At 43.7% G+C, this 17,843-nt stretch overlaps 1 protein-coding gene across 1 annotated transcript in view; it reads right to left on the bottom strand.

Moving 5' to 3' along the window:
- LOC133463942 (TBC1 domain family member 12-like) overlaps window positions 1-17,843 on the bottom strand; it is a 37,940-nt gene that overhangs the window by 18,600 nt on the left and 1,497 nt on the right. The window contains 2 exon segments of the mRNA XM_061745764.1: window positions 945-1,077; window positions 17,621-17,843. The exon segment at window positions 17,621-17,843 is cut by the window's right edge and continues 1,497 nt beyond it. Of these exon segments, the coding sequence (XP_061601748.1) occupies window positions 945-1,077; window positions 17,621-17,843 (356 nt within the window).

The raw sequence follows: 17,843 nt of genomic DNA, 5'->3' as shown, positions 1-17,843 counted from the left end.
GCTTTCAGTTATAATCGCATAAATTGTCTATATTTCATTACTTTATCTTGGGGTTAAATTTGCATAAAATGCTAAAAACCAAATTCTCAAAAATGTTAAACCCGAAAAAGACAGAAAATGGAAAAAATAAAAACGGGATGCATTAAAAAATAAAAGCGCTTTCATACGTGTCTGTTTGCTGCCCTGGATCTGTTTGGTAATTCTGACCCACATGATGTTTCTGAAAGCAGTTCTATCAGCATTCTGGGAGCTGATTGGTCCTTACAGCATCATTAGCTGCCAATACTTGCTGTTTAATCTCAATATAATACTAGTAGTAATATTTTGCATAACTACAGTCATATAATTCATGCAACAGTTCAAAAAACAGTTTTAATAACACTAACCCAAATCAATATCGGAATCGAATCGAATCTTGATAATCGATTCTGAATCTTAAGAATCTGAATCGAATCTTGACATGTGAATCGATCCCCAGCTCTGATCAGAACGTCAACAGTAAATTTCACTGCTTGTTTTCACACTGTGAGCCTGATGGGTGACTGGGGGAAAATCACACGCCAGTCTCTGGACCACAAACACGACTCAGGAAATGAGGCGGAACCAAACACAAACCAGAAGCAGAAGTGAGTGGCGTGTTGACACGAGAGGATAAAGACTCGGATCAGGAATCAGACCGCCGGCTTCGTTCGGAGTTTAATATCACTCTGTTGGGATGCAGCGGTGGCGGCGTGACTCGGAACCGTCCGCCGGTCCCGCCAGAGATTAGACAAGCTGGTCTTATCAGCGTGTTTACGTCCTCCTCTCCGTGTTCAGATGCGGGAGACGAGGCCGAGCCGTCGCCAGCGGTAACCAGGTTACGGTGACCCGCTGATCCTGATCCTGATTTAATCCCCCCCCCCTGCCAGACGGCGTGGCCTCGGACTCACATCTGACTCACGAACCTGCTGCGTGGCGGCGGAGGAGGGATCTCGGCTTTCCTCGCCCTCTCTGGCGGCCGTCTTGCCGAACAGGCGCCACCCTGGTGCATTGTGGGACACCGCCTTGGGCTCTTTGGATTTCCTAGAAAACAGGCTCCTGAAAGAAAACCAGAGAGGAAGACGGTTATAAATCATCAAAACGAATGAATCACTCCTCGTGTTGAAACACACGCCATTACCCATCATGCACCTTTAACTCCACAGCTGCATAAAAGCGGGCGTTTGAACCGCTGGACGCCCGGCTGACACACAGAACCTGAAGCTTCCAGAAGCTTAACAGTCCCCAGCTTTTCTTTCTAAAACTTATTTCCATAAATCTTAATTATTTAATCTTTAATATCTTAATTCTGATTAATCTCACGGTTAATTCACATAAAGAAAATGCCTGAGATCAAGTATGGTGAGGTGTTTGTTCACAACGGTCTGATATCTGGGCTGCAGAGACGCTGCTTCACAGTAGGACCTAGAGTTGGACCGAAATGACTACGAAATGAAACCTTGACTGTTTTGAAAAAAATCTATTCTCAGATTCTAAATCGTTTCTCTTATTAATTCCTAAAAATTGATTTGTATGTCTAAAGATCTTTTTTTTATTATATTTTCACCCGGTGAACTTTGCACATGGGGTGAAACTTATCAAACAATGAACATGGTCAACGTTAATACTAGCATTAATATGTTGCATAGCTACAGTCATGTAATTCAGGTAACAGCTAAAAAAACATTAATAACACCAAATAACCCAAACAGATATTGGATCGGATTGTATCGTGATAACCGATTCTGAATCTTAAGAATCGGAATCGAAATGTTTCTTGACATTTGAATCGATCCCCAGCCCTACGAATATCCAACAAGGCTGTTGGAAGAGGAGGGTGTTTCTGAGAAAACGACCCCCGAGGAGGTTTCAGGACATTAAACCGACACCGTCTGGGTCGGAGGTTTTGTTCTCCGGTTCTGTTGATGCAGAAAATTAACCGGTGATGTCATCAGGACTGGAACATTTAACCACCGGGTCCTTCAGAACCTCTCAACACAAAAACTGCCAAGTGGACGAGAGACGGCGTCCACCAGCAAATCCAGAAGTACTAAAGGAACATCATTCAATGGTATATTTCCATCAGGGACAAAAGCTTGAAGTAGTTAAGTGTGTTTGCAGCTAGATGGACATTAATGTCGGTACTTAAATGAATTATTCAATCAAAATGTTTATTTCAAGCCTCCATCAAGACTCAAAACCGTCTTTTGAGTCTTGATGCGTAGCCACGGACCAACCAGGGCCGGTGCAACTTCCCCTTCTCCCCGTCCACCTTCCAATAAAAGCATGAGTTGCTGATGTTGCAGAGAAAAACCACAGAAAGACACCGAAGTTCCTGAATTAATGAAGCAGAATTAGAGACCTGCAGATCCAGCAGTTTCTGGATTTCTGCTGGTGGAGACGGAAAAACAAAAGTAAAAGTCAGTCAGTCAGTCCAGTTGGTCTGGGAGGGCCGAGGCTGCCGGTGCAAAGACCAGGAGGGAAGTTGAGACTCAAGAAAGCGAAGTGGAGCTGCAAAGCAGAACAAGAGTCCACTTTCTCATGCACAAACATTTTCCTTGCAGTCGCATGAAACCAGGGGCTGGAAAGTCCGGCTGCGAACTAAACTTCCCAGGATTCATTTAAAAACACCAAACTGGCCTCCGTGCAGAATAAAGGTCTGATAGGTATCTAACCCCCCTCCTCATGTGACTGAATAAAAGAGTTGTATAAAGACTCTGAGGTGGAGAATACGAAGAGTATTAGGGTCAGGCAGGGGAAAAATAAAAATAATATTTTAGAGGAAGATTTTTTTTTCATTATGCACTTTGAGAAAAAAAGTGGAAATGTTGAGAAAAGCAACATTTCGAGAATAAAGTCAACTTTCTGAGACTATAACAAACAGCACATGTGACTGTCTTTACAAAATGACTTGTAGGTCTATAGATGAACAAGAAACTGTACTTCAGAGAAATTCTGTCTAAATTCTCTGTGCTTTTTATTATTTTACATCTTTTCTTATTCTTACCTATTTGTTATTATGTCTTGCTGCTTTTAATGTCAATGTAAAGCACTTTGAATTACCTTGTGTTGAATTGTGCTATATAAGTAAATTTGCCTTGCCTTGCCTAAATTCTGTCAGTCGCTCTCCTAACTGGATTTGATGGGCCAGAGGAGACATTTCGACTTTTTTCTCAAAATTGTATTTCAACATTAATATCGACATTTCGACTTTTTTCTCGAAGTGCACAATAAAAGAAATTCTTCCCCTCTCAAATATTTTTTTCTCCTGTATGGCCCTAATACTCGGAGAATGGCCCACCGTTCGCGTGACGTTTCTGCAAAGATGATGAATTGGTTCCACTTTATGTCTATTCTATGCTGTGCTTCTGTGAGACGTGGCTGAATGGAGAAAACCTGATGAGCCTCCAACACCGGGAAGATATACAGATATATAGATGTTTAGGGCCGACCGCAACGCTGAGAGGAGCGGTAAGACTCGCGGCAGAGGAGTGGCCATACTCAAACTGTCAAGTTACCTCACGCTTCTGTTCTGAGGACGTGGAATATTTAACCCTGAGGTGCAGACCGTTCTTCTCACCCAGAGAGCTGCAGTAAATTATTGTGACGGTTGTGTACATCCCTCCCTCTGCCAAGGAAGAAGCTGCACTGGATAATCTGCACAACATGATCAATAAACATGAGAACAGAGACCCTGGCAGTGCTGTTATTGTGGTAGGGGATTTTAATCACTGTAACCTTCGGAAAAATCTGCCAAACGATCGCCAGGATGTGACCTTTTCCCACTGGAGGTAAAAACACACTAAACCAATGCTATAGCAATCTAAGAAAAGCATATTTAGCTGAGCCCAAATCCCACTTTGGAAAATGAGATCACTTAGCAATCCTGGTCAAGCCTACTTACATCAAACAGCTGAAAGCCAACCCAGTCACAGTCAGAACTGTTAACATCTGGACTGATGAGTGCAATGGCTAAACTGCAAGGCAAACATCTTCAAGAAAGCTACTAGTAATATACACGAATATACAGAGACTGTCAATGACTATGTCAGCTGGTGCACTTCCATCTGTGTCCCCTCAAAAACTGTCCATGTCTTTCCAAATCAGAAGCCCTGGTTGACATCTGCACTAAAATCAGGAAAAGGCAGGAGGCTTTCAATGCAGGCGACAGCGAGGAACATAAGCCCGATATGAAAAAGGCACACTCCCAAAAGCTTGAAAGCTTCTACCTGCAAAATAACACGTGCAGTATGTGGCAGGGCGTCAAAACACTCACTAACTATAGAAGCAGCAGCTCCGTGCTGGAGGCTAAGGACACAGATCTCCCTGACAGTTTTACATCAGATTTGACAAAATAAACACAGACTCTCCCTCCAAACTTCCCACCGACCTCGAGGACTCCTGGTTACAAACACACAGGTCCTGAGGGTTCTGAAAAAGGGTTCGCCTTTCATTCTGCCTCAATGCACAAGTGCACACGCCAGGGTTCTGAAAGGCGGGACCGGATGGTGTGGCGCTTTTCCACTAGTACCTACTCAGCCCGACCCGACTCACCTCGCATTTGCGCTTTCCCAGTAGAGGTCTAACGTGCCGATTAGATACTTTTCTGTAACTCTACCGAGGTTCTAAGCTGAGGCTGAGTCGGGCTGAATCTGACATCACACTACACGCCAACGATTGGTCGGGCGGTTGGAAGTCAGACGTCTGAGTCAGGAGGCGGAAATCAGCGAAAGAGCGACTCTGACGACGGCTTCTTGTTCATTTTATTTGACAGCCAATGGCAGCAGAAGTCTGTTTGGTGATCCAACTCTGAGGTGCAGATGTTCATAAACCTGGTGCTGACGAGAGAATTAAAAAGGGATCTAGACGGGCGATAAGGAACCAACAGATCTACCAGGAGCTCTGTCATTTCATAGCTGCTCACGGCTCCCAACGGACTTTTCAGCAGCGCCTAAAAAAATTAAAAAGCGTCGCCGCTTGAAGTTTCTCTCACTCTCATTTTTTAACTTGATATTGAACACAAGCCACAGACCCAGCAGCACATATACCATCTCCTCCAGGTTCTACATCTTTAGTGTTGTTGTCTTCTTCGTTTAGATACACAATCAAATACGTCACTGCAGCTTCGCTCCAACCCCGCCTACTTCCCCCTTCCACAGGTGCTGAATTGTTATGGAAAAGAAACTTGGCCGAGTTGAGTCGAGCCGAGCAGGTAGTAGTGGAAAAGCGCCACAAGAGTGCTCAAGGCCTGTGCTGAACCGCTGGTAGACGTGTACATAGACTAGACATCTTCAATCTATCCTTAAAACAAACTGTAGTCCCACGCAGATTTAAGTCCTAGTCCTCTATCATTAACTAGTCCCAAAGAGATCTGACATATCCACCCTGAACGACTACAGACCAGTGGTTCTTACATCAGTGGCCCTGAAGTGTCTGGAGAAGCTGGTGTGCTCACACACTGACTGCCTGGTTCCCGTCACAGTTGATCCCCTGCAGTTTGCCTGTAACTGGATTCTGGGTTTCCTCATGGACAGACCACAGCTGGTGAGGATGGGAGGATTTCAGCTGAGCTCAGTCACCACAGGGTCTCCACAGGCCTGCTGTCTCAACCCTAACATCAGGGGGTCTGAGGTGGAGAGAGTGGTCAGCTACAGGTTCCTTGGTCTGCACTTAGCGGTAAATCTGAGCTGGTCTGCAAACACCACTGCCACGGTGAAAGACGCCCAGCACTTCATCAGACTGCTCAGGAAGGCCGGCCTGAGGCTCCGCTTTAGGCCTTAGAGTGAGTGTCGTCTGCACAATCATTCCTATCTACCTTAACAAATGGCAAATAAACTCTTATCTTATCTTATATCACATTTAACCCCACTTAAGCATCAATATCTGCTCGTGTTCCAGGGCCTGGTGGATTCTGCTGGAAGAACATAATAAGATTCTTTATCAATCCAAAACTGAAATTTAAACAGCAGTTTCTAGGGTCAGGATATATGCTGGAGGCAGTGTGGACAGGCAATGGCAGACCACGGCACTTCCATGTATTCTCGGCCTGCCCCCAGACAATTTTCAGACTAAAACTTAAGATTTCCTTCATTGCATTGTATCTGGGTAAAATCCCAGATGGACTTATGGCCCAGGACAACTAGCTCTATAAAGTGCTCTTGTCTGCGAGCAAGAAGGCCATTACACGGAAATGGCTGCAGTAGGGCTGTTCGATTAATCGATTTTAAATCGTAATCGCGATTATGTAATTAGAACGATGTTAAAACGTGAAAACCGTAAAATCGATTTTTCACTTTTTTTTTTTTTTTTTTTTTTTACCTTGTCTGCACACATATTAATGATTGATACCATATTAATGATTGATGGAAATACCTCTCAATACCTGCGACAAGTATTTGTTTAATTGGAAATATAACTTACTGTATGTTTGCAAGTGCTGATTTGCTGATTTTTTATTAAATTTTTTAAATTATATATTTTTATATTTTTTAAAACTTTTTTTCAACTTATTTTACAGAGTTTTGCACTTTATTCATTCATTTTGGTTTAATAAGAGCAAAGTTTACACTTAGAGCCCAATGGGGCAAATGTTCAATAAAAAAACAGCATATTTGAAATAATTTCTTTGCCTTTTGTCAATTCACAAAATAATCGTAATCGTAATCGAAAATCGGATTTTGAGAGAAAAAAAATTGAGATTTTATTTTTGGGCAAAATCGACCAGCCCTAGGCTGCAGACAAATCTGCCATCAAAGGACGACTGGACCACAATAGTTGAGTAGATATGTTGCGTGGAAAAACTGACCTTCTCCTTAAGATTACAGGCTGAGCTGTATATAAAATACAGGGAAAGGTAGACTTTGTGGAATGTAACTCACACACTGTGTGAATGTAAAATCCTGTTTTGTGGGGGTTTTCTTTATTTTTTATTAATGTACACCCTAAGTCAACCCGTTTGTTCTCTTATTTTATTTCAAATTTTTTTTACTTCCTTTATTGTTGGAAAAAACTTGAAATCACCAATAAAGAGAAAGTTGCAAAAAAATATCTGCTTGTTTAGCAGACTAACGGAGTGAGAGACGAGGTGAATAACGAGGTCGCACCCGGACCTTCTGCACAGTTTCCAGCTGTTGGAAAGAATAACCTAAAATTAGTTTTTCTCGATTTAAAGACGATTTAACTTCAATATATGAACATAAAATCCCAGATTTACAGATGAAACCAGAAATAAGAGGTTGTGAAAGACGTGGGGGAGAGAACGCGTGACGGGTCTTGGTGGTGCAACAAGTGAAAGAACAGAAACTCAAAAAGGGAAGTTCGGTCGACTCTCTCCAACACGAGAGGCGTCTTGTCTTCGGGCCGCCGGCGTTCGCCTGCTGCTGATGGGAAGGACCAGGGGCCTCATGTACAAAGGGTGCGTACGCACAAAAACATGGCGTACGCACTTTTCCACGTAAACGTTCAGATGAATCAAGAGTGAAAGGACCGTGGAAATGTGCGGTGCCCGACGCCAACTTCATGGCTGGCGTACGCACGTTTCCACAGCTATTGGTCCTTTGGCGACACTTAGTGGTGATGCTGGGAAACTGTTAATAATGTGAAAACAATTAGCCCTCAGAGTGATGTGCACATCAGAGACACACTGAAGAACAATTAACACATTCAACTGTCTGCAATTACACGAGTGGATATAAAAGCAAAGTGGTGCAGAAATACCGTTAACAACAATGGCAGCTTTGGCAGTGTTGGAAGATATCGCAAATGACGCAGTAAGAAGAGAAATAATATTTAGCCGGTTTTCCTAATGTAATCGGAGCTATGGACTGCACACACATTGCTATAAAAGCACCATCACTGGATGAATATGTGTACGTTAACAGGAAGCATTTTCATTCCATTAATGTACAGATTATATGATTAATTTATGTTATTTGTGAAGTTATTTCTTGGAAAAAGGGGCAGATCAGATAAGATTCTTCTTCTTTCTGCTTGCTTTTCATTCACGAGTTAAGAACATTTGTATTTGTATTGATTTATTTTATTTTTTGAATGAAATAAAGAATATTAAAAAAAAAATAAAAAAATATGTCACAGGTGTCAAACTGAATGCCAGAAAGACCGGTGTCCTGCATGTTTTAGATGTTTCACTGCTTTAACACACCTGATTCTAATTAATGATCATCACCAGCTTGTCATCAAAGTCTGGATAGTTCTGTTGATGACACAGCTCCTTGTGTCATGGTGCAATTAAACAGGGAAACCGGCCCTCGAGGGCCTATTTAAATACATTTGCATATTTAAATGGAGGCGTGGACAGGGAGGAGTCTGGTACTCCTACATGTGCGCTCAATTCCACGTTGATTGGGATGTACAAAGGAAATGTGCTTGGATTCATGCCTACGCACAGTTTCATACATCTGGATTTTTTTGTGCGTAGGACGTTTTCTGGATTTAAGCGTACGCCATGTTTCAGTAGGAAATCCACGCAAGTCTTTGTACATGAGGCCCCAGGCGATTAGAACCAGGATGTCTCCAGCTGTTTTCACATCACACAGAGCGAACACGTGTAGTACGTGCGTTCTGTTAGGATTTTATGAAATTGTTAAAAATATGAGGGGTTTTTCTATAAGATTGTACACTGATGGTTGTTCTCAGTGCAGAACCACCTCCCGTTTTCATGATTAGACTGATTAGCTGAGTTCTTCTTTAGGTGAGGACGGTGAAGAGGAACGGGTGTTTAAGATTGATGGTTCCCCTCCTGTTTTTCTCTGGGTTTTGGTTGCCGTAGATCTTTGCTGGGTTGGCATGTCGGATTAGAGATAGACAACAGAAGATATATGGCTGAAAGTGTGACATGTTTAAGTTTCTTTCACTTCAGTTGACCTCCCAGATAAGGTTCAACAGATAAGGTTCAACATTGGCTCCTAAAACGTACAAAACACCTCGCTTTTTCAGTATAAATATGACTGGATTTATGACGACAGTGTGCATTTCTCTCCTATCTACGTGGTTTGAGAAAAGTGTAACTCCGGCTGGAAAACATTGTGCATGATATAATAAAAGCTTGTATCAACTTTGATTCTGTTCACTGGTTTTCTTTTGCTGCACCAGACAAACAAACACGAGGATCTTTCAGTTCTGTCAACTCTCTTCACCCCCGCGGTGAATCATTTACTACGGAGGTGAAGAGAGCTCGTTAATCCCTTAAATAATTAAAAGATCTGCTCCGACAGCTGACACCCGGAGCAACCGGAGCACGAGGCGCCGCGGCGCTGACAGAACCCGCCTAGGGCCCGCGGCCCGACCGAGGATCATCTTTGTTCTTGGTGGATCATGTGACCCGTCTGTGCACGCTTCCTCCGAGACATTAAAACCAGCTGCCGGGGCCGGGCCCGGGTCCAGACCAAAACCAACACCGGCCCAGACTCTGTTGGACCTGCTTCCACACAGAACTAGAGTTGTTTCTGTCAGCCTGTTTCCATTTTAGTTTCAGTCTAGTCTTTGGGTCAAGCTATCATTTTAGTTTTTATTAGTTTTAGTCACGTTCATTGTCCTTTTATTCGTGTCAAGTTTCAGTCGACTGAAAGTCAGAATTGTCCGGGACCATTTTAGTCTAGTTTCAGTCAAAGATTGTATTTAGCCAAACCCATTTTACAATTCAAACAAGGTTATCTTATTATTATTATATTATTGTTACCTTATAAACTCAAGAATACATTCATTCCAGATACAGAAGACTCTAATTTGAGTTCACAACATATTTATTTTTCCACATTTCTCCTTTTTCTTTTTCTTTTTCAACGACACATTGGGTTTTCTTTTCCACGTCTATGTAGGAAAGTGTATCCAAAGATGGATCTTCTTCTTCTTCTCCAGACCCAGAGCAGATCCCTGTGTTTCTCTCTGTAACTTTGTTTTTAATTGACGTGAACCTAGAGCTCTGCGTTAACGGCATCAGCCTCTAACTTTGCAGCTGCATCTTCTGGATCTGATTCCCCGGTGCAGCGACTGGGATTGAGGACTAACGTCACCCAGCATAACTAAAGAACTAAACCAGAGGAAACTACTGAAAACATGGACATTAAGGATCTTTGTTAGAACATTTCGTCTTGTTTTGGTCAACGAAAATGAAGACACGGTTTTTTATTTTGTAATCTACATTTTAGTCTGTTTTTTATTCATCTACGATATTGCATTATATATTTAACTATCGTTATCGTCACATGACTACCATTTTCGTTGCGTCTCGTTTTCCTCAGGTGATAAAGGTTCGTTGACAAAGATATTTAGTCATAATCTTCGTTGACGAAAGAAACTTTACACAGAACCATCATGGTGTCCCACACAGAACTGTCTCAGGAGACCAGAGAGGACGTCCTGGACCAGCAGGCCGTCTCCGAGCACATTTGGACTTTTAAATCGGGTCACAGCTTCAAAAAGATACGAGGGAGGTCCAAAGTTGCTGCTGTAACGGTCTTCTACAACCAGAACCGGCCTGGGAAGGATGGAGGACTACTGGCTCCTGCAGAGATCCCCTCCTTATCTAAACCCCGCCAGGCCTCCAGCACACAGACCTGACTCGCCTCAGCATCACATCAACCAGAGTGTCGCCGTGGTTACCATAAACACCTAATCTGATGGAGGATCTGTTTTCAGGGCCTGAACCTGATCAGCAGCGCAGCAGACGGGCCGATGACCGGACGCAGAAACCTTCTCGTACTTAATCCTGGTCTATCTGCCGCCTGAGGCGGCGTTACGTTTCAATCTGATGAGTCAAACTGTTTCAAAAATGGCAATAATCTTTCTGGATAACAAAAGAGATAAGGCTGAAACATGTAATCAGGACGGAAGGACACGTAGCCTCCTCACACCTGATAAGTGGACATGTGACCTTAGACGGCGCATTGGAGACGGATCTTGCATCAAAACCTTGTGATAACAGCTGACGAACCTCCGGAGACGTCCCCCACAAGTCACCAGCAATCGGGCCTCAGCAATCTGATCGGACCTCAGCGATCAGAGCTCACGATTGGACCTGAGCAATCGGGCCTCAGCAATCGGACCTGAGCGATCTGATTGGACGTCAGTGATCCGATCGTATCTCAGTGATCTGATCGGACCTCAGCGGTTGGATCTCAGCGGTCGGATCCGAGCGATCGGATCTTAGCGATCTGATTAGGGCTGGGGATCGATTCAAATGTCAAGAATCGATTCGATTCCGATTCTTAAGATTCAGAATCGATTATCAAGATTTGATTCGATTCCGATATTGATTTGGTTTAGTGTTATTAAAAGTTTTTTGAGTTGTTGCATGAATTATATGACTGTAGTTATGCAAAATATGAATACTAGTATTATATTGAGATTCAACAGCAAGTATTGCAGCTAATGATGCTGTAAGGACCAATCAGCTCCCAGAATGCTGATAGAACTGCTTTCAGAAACGCCGTGCGTCAGAATTATCAAACAGATCCAGGGAGGAAACAGAGACGGATGAAATCGGTTTTATTTTTTCCCACATTCCGTTTTTATTTGTTCCATTTTTGGTCTATTTTGGTTTTTAATTTTTGATCATTTGGTTTTTTAAATTTTTTTGAAAATGTAACCCCAAGAAAGTATATAAAGTAATGAAATATAGACAATTTATGGAATTATAACCTAACACTTTAATGTTTTAATACCTTTAAACATATTTAAAGGCAAAAACATGGCACCAGTTATTCTTGTGTCCAACAAAACATTCCTTTTTTGGGGATAAACAAAAAAATAACCAAAAGTTGTAATGTAATAATGAAAAAAAAATAATGCATAAATAAATTTAAAAAAAAATTTAAAAAAAAATAATCTATCTTTAGACATATGAATCGATTTTTAGGAACTAATGTGAGAATCGATTTAGAATTGGGAAATCGATTTTTTCAACGCAGGCCTATCCAAAATCCAACAAGGACCGATTCCGGAGTCCCAGAATGGCTCACGGAGCCTCGTCTCAGCGAACATTAAGGAAAAACAACTCCTCCATCACCACTACTGGTCTAACTCGACAACAACAGATGTGTTTTCAGCCTACGTCATGTGATGCTGCGGCGCATCTTGGCTGGTGGCTCACTGGGCTAAACAAACGTGTTTGTGTTTTATTTCTGCAGGCAAGGCGTCATCGGGCTCTGGTAGTCCTGGTTCTGTGTCATCTGTGTTTATATACACAATAATGTCTAAGGGTCTCCGATCCGTAAACAAAACATGTTTGGTTTCTCGATCACATGACCACATTTCACGTTTAAGCGTGAATTAAATGCATCATTAGAAAGGAATTGCTAGATCTGATTAAGTATTAAGACCTTTAATTATAACACATGTGAGACCTGGAGACGTTTCTACATCCAGACCCCAGTTTGAAGGAGGCCCAGAGCTGGGACCGCAGGACTCCACAATCAGGTCTTTATGGTACTGGATCAGAAGCTGCTCCTCCCTGGAGGTCACAAGACCACCGGCTGAAAGCTTCCCCAGAGACACATGAACAAGAGATCATGAGAAGCAGAGAAGCTCTGAGGGAGGAAACAAAGACGGAGCTGTGATCCCCAGCAACTACCGAGCTGGAGCTCATGAGGATCACCCCTGCGGTCAGACACGGTGGCAGTACCTTCATTATCAGGGAGGGGTTTCTGGGTTTTTCCTGTCAGAGGAGCTCAATGAGGACCCATGATGACCAATGAGTACCCATGAGGACCAATGTGGACCCACGAGGACCCGTGAGAACCAATGAGGCCCCATGAAGACCTAAATGTGGACCCATGACGACCAATGGTGACCCATGAGGACCCATGATGAGCTCAATGAGGACACATGAGGACCCGTGACAACTAATGAGGACCCGTGAGGACCTCAATGTGGACCCATGACGACCAATGAGCACCAATTACCCCTTTTCCACCAGACCGGTTCCAGGGCTGGTTCTGGGCCAGTTCTTAGTTTGGAAACAGGCTTTCTGTTTCAACTGACAAAGAACTGGCCAGAAAAATCAGTTCCAAAGTAACACCAACTCTTTGCTGGGCTAGAAGAAAGAACCACTTATGTAAGCGGAGGGGGCGGAGTTATTAAAACCAACGGCAATAGCAAGACTGGGAGACGGAGACATTTTCCAATAAGAATGAATCTGGATGCAGCAAAGCATCATGGGTCTGAGGAGGAGAAAACCTGTCTTTGATGTGTGCACGGAGGAGCTACGTGGACCAAGTCCTATTAGAGCAGATACCTGGTTGTTGCTTCTACTTTCACGCAAACGCAGCGACGTCACTGACGCATGCAGTGACAGAATGACGTGGCCCCCCTTAGCACCAGAGCTATGGAAAAGCAAACCGGTTCACAGCTGGTTCGCAAGTTGAACAAGTTGTGAACCAGAACCAGCCCTGGCCCAGAACCAGCTCTGAGGGTCCATGAGGACAGAGAGAAATACAAAAGGTGTTTCAGGCTCATGTTTCAAAAAACTAAAACCTCAGACTCTCAACAGGAAACCACAGGAATGTCTTCAAGGAAACTGACAACGTCCTGGAAAGAATGCAGACCTGGACCCAGCAGAGCATCGCTGTTGGACCTGAGCCCAGCAGAACATCTCTGGGAGGCATTGTCATCATTATTATTATTATTATCGTCATCATTATTATTATTCTCATTATTTCACAGAAACCTTTCTATAACAATATACTCAGATTGTGCCACATCATCCTATTTCAACAGGAAACAAGTGGTTTCAACACACCAGCAGCAGGTTCTCTTGTAGAAACATGTTGCATAAACTCTTCGCCATCGACCCTCCATCCTGCCTCCTCCTTTAAAGTGGAGTTGGTAAAAGTCTTAAAGACACCCGACTGATAGATTTTCTGAATTTACTTTGACCTTCACTGTGATTCTCTAAGAACCTGAACCTCTAAAACGGTCCAGAAGGAGCATCTGTGGTTGTTAATCTCTTACTTTTCCACCAGCGCCGCCTCGCTGGACGGAGTCCAACAAAGAGGCTCATTCACAAGCGGCGGTTCTACCGCAGATGTCTGACTGAAACCAATTTGTCTCGTTTGCGGCGGCTGTTCCCGCAGAAACACCAGACCACCTCGCCAAGCGGAGGTTTAATGTCATTAGCCAGGACATCTGGGGAGGATGGTGCAGGTTACGAGTCCGGAGGGAGGACTACAAACCCCAAAGAACATGAACTACAACACAGAGGATGGGGATGTACACAGAACCAGGACTTTAGAGCAGATTTATGGTCAAATGGACCAGGGAGGGGGGTCTTTGTTCCACTGAAGCAAATCCAGCAACTCAAAGTGTGAAAACTGAGACTCAACAACCCAGAAAGAGTAGCTTGGTTATCTACAGGTGAAACAGGTGAAAAACCTTCAAACAAAAACCACAGATAAGTAATAATGTAGTCAGTACAGTTAATTCTAGGTAAAAAGGTAAATAAAAGGTAATATTTATACTTTATCCAGAACACAGAATATGTTTCCCATGAGAGCAACACAGATACATTTTCAGCCAAAATAAAAAGCTCCAGATTGTGTATTTACGAGTTCAAAAGTGATTTCAACGATAGCCCTTTAAGTTTAAAGTCCTGTTTTCATCACCGTGTTTCAGTGCCTGTTTTGTTTGCTCCAGAGCTTGAAAAAGTATGGATATTTTACCTTTCTGAACATTCATTTATTGAGGTGAAGTTTATTTGTTAAATATTTGGTTTTGTCTGGTTTGAAGCCAATTGTAGGTGTTTTCTTACAACTGATGAGCCTAAGTTATTATTATTGTTCATTCATTGACTATTAAAAGTATTGTGTTGCATACAATATATTAATATAAGAATATGTATGGGAAAGAAACCAGGCCGAGTTGAGATGAGCCGAGTAGGTACAAGTGGAAAAGTGCCATTTGAGCTTTCACTGATTTCACATCCTGACTCAGACGTCTGACTCCCAACCCCCCGACCAATCGGTGGCCTGTATTGTGATGACATCACAGCCGACTCAGCCGCTTAGAACCTCGGCAGAAGAGAAAAACAGAAAGTATCTACTTGGCACGTTAGACCCAGCCCCCGGGTCTGGCACTCAGAAGGCGCGCCGATTTTTTCCAGTGGCCAACCGCAGTACTGCAACCAAAAATCCCATGCGGCCCAGAAAGCTTTTTTCCCATAGACCGCAATAGTAAAAGAGAAGCCTCTAAAACTGTTCACAGGACACCTCCAGCTGTAATCCCCGGCAATTACTAATCTTTGTATTCTATATTTTTAAGTCATGGACTTTATATCCGTCAAAAATGTTTTATAACGGCCAGAAAAGTAAAAGAAAAGTCTCTTTCTGGGCGTGACGTCACGGCTGACGTCACAGCCGTGTCCGTGCATTCCACGGATGTTTTATATTAATATATATTATATAATTATATTATATTAATACATTAATAATATATGTAATGCTATACATGTAATAATATACATTAATTAAGATATTATATTAATACATATTATATTAATACTCGCGTCATTGCCCCGGGGCATGATGGGAGGCCCCAGAGCATCATGGGAGGTGACTCAACTGCGCATGCTCTATGGGCCGCTGTATGCGGAAGTAAACCCGGAAGTGAGAGATTTTTTCGGCTTATGCGCTGGCTGAGCAGAATGCATTGAAATGAATGGGCGGCCATTTTTAGTCTCCAATCCAGTTTCTATAATACATCCATGGTTAGACCCCTAGTAGGAAAGCGCCAAACCGAGCTCGAGCTGAATATGTACTAGTGGAAAAGTGCCATTAATCCCAGCCTAAATCTTGAGAGCATCATATGGCACTTTTCCACTAGTCTCGGCTCGGTGCGGCTCCACACGTGTGTTTTTCCACAGCCAGGGGAGAAGTGGGCAGGTTGGGGTGAAGCTGCTGTGACGTACTTGATTGCGCAGCACCTTTGTTTGTGTCGGCGCTGATGAAAAATCAGCTGGAGCCGGGAGCGGCTGAGATAAAAACAGCCCTCGACAGCCACCAGGTTTATGAACATCTGCACCTCAGAGTTGGATCACCAAACAGACGTTTTTGCTGTATAATAAAATCGCCGCGAGTCGCCTCGCTCTGACTCCCGCTTCCTGATTCAAACATTTGACGGCCCCGCCCCCCGACCAATCAGAGGCGCGGAGGGTGGTGACCTCAGAAATAGTCCCGGCTCAGCCCAGATAGAACCTCACTAGAATTGTTACAGAAAAAGGTATCGGCTTGGAGCGGCTCTACCCGTCTCAGCCCTAATGCAAAAGCGCAAAACGGGTAGAACCGAGCTGAAGTGATACTAGTGCAAAAGGGCCATTAGGGTGCTGTCAGACCTGTGGCCCGTTTGTTTTGTTCCGATTCAAGGGCTAAATCGATACAGTTGTTTCGTTTTTTGTTTGTGGCGTTTGTGTTCACAAGGCAACCGTCTGTACCGTTTCAAAGCTGTTAACAATTGCCATGTGCGAACCAACTGTTCTCTCATTGGTCAGAAATGAACGCGGAAGGAGTTTCCTCTTCCGTACCCCGGGAAAAACAACAAGTTTTCACACAGTTATGAGTGAGTTGTGACGGTTGCTATGTCGATTATGTTCTCACTGCAAACAAAGATCTTCTATACACAAGATAGCGCATTGCCGTTACTGGCAATGGTTTGAAATTGTATACACTTCCGGTCTCCTAAGTGGGCGTGGCTGCCCCTCTCCCCACATCGTTTTGGAACATACAACACTAGATACAGTACAACTTTCTTCCAAAAATACTTAAATAATAAAAATAACAGTATTATTAAGCAAAGAAGCAAGTTTTATTTTAGTTTTAAACTTAATTTTATCCGATGGGAAAACGATGAGAGCCAAATCTCGCGAGAGTGTGTTGCTCAGACAGAGACAGGTCTCAAACAAAGTTCATTTTCTCCTAATCTGTCGGTCTGAAAATTGCCATTTTGGTGTCAGAATGTTCAGAAGGTTTGTGGCTTTTGAAAAATGGGTCCCATATTTACTTAGGTTACTATGGGGCGAAGGAATTGGTAATAATCTGTGCTCACGTTCACTTTTCCCATAGGACTCAATAGACTCAGGACCTACTTCCGGTCTCCTAAAGGGGCGTGGCAGTCACGTGACACAGATACAAGAACTCGAACCTTAGTGGGCTGTCTCGGTTTATAGAACGTCTCTGCTGCAAACGAACCGCTCCAGGTCTGGAATGGAATTGGGCCGAGACCACCTCTCCTAGGATCTCGGCTCACTTGTTTTGTCCCGCATCCGAGCGCGATTGCTGTGTTCAGATATACCAAACAAACCGATCTTTAGGGGGAAACGCTCCCTGTTTTGAAACAAATGCTCCAAACGGGACAGGTGTGAAAGCACCCTTAAAAAGGGATCTAGCCAACCCGCCTACTTCTGCTCCAGGTACTGAATTGTTATGGAAAAGAAACCAGGCCAAGTAGGTTCTAGTGGAAAAGTGCCATTAGAGACTAGTTATGTAATCAACATGTGAGGACGCATCAGACACACAGGGGTGATGGTGCTGATGAGGTGTTGGACGGGTGGGACAGATGAGAGGGGGGGTTCAGGTATCAGAGGAAAAGGAAGTACCTGGTGAAGAAGTCAGCGATGGCGAACTTCCTGGGCATCAGCTTGAGGTCCGGCCCGTCGGTGAGCTCGGGGAGGTCCGGGGCGCTCTGCCGCCGGCCCGCCTCCAGCACGGCCCGCAGGTCCAGCTCGTAGTCCTGGTCCGGGAAGTAAAAGCCCCCGACCCCGTCCGGGTCCAGGTCCTGGTGCGGGGGGGTCAGCGGGGTGGCGTCGCAGCTGCGGGACG

Source organism: Cololabis saira, chromosome 17, assembly GCF_033807715.1.
Source record: "Cololabis saira isolate AMF1-May2022 chromosome 17, fColSai1.1, whole genome shotgun sequence".
Lineage (NCBI taxonomy): Eukaryota > Metazoa > Chordata > Actinopteri > Beloniformes > Belonidae > Cololabis > Cololabis saira.
This window is presented reverse-complemented; position numbering and strand designations above follow the sequence as displayed.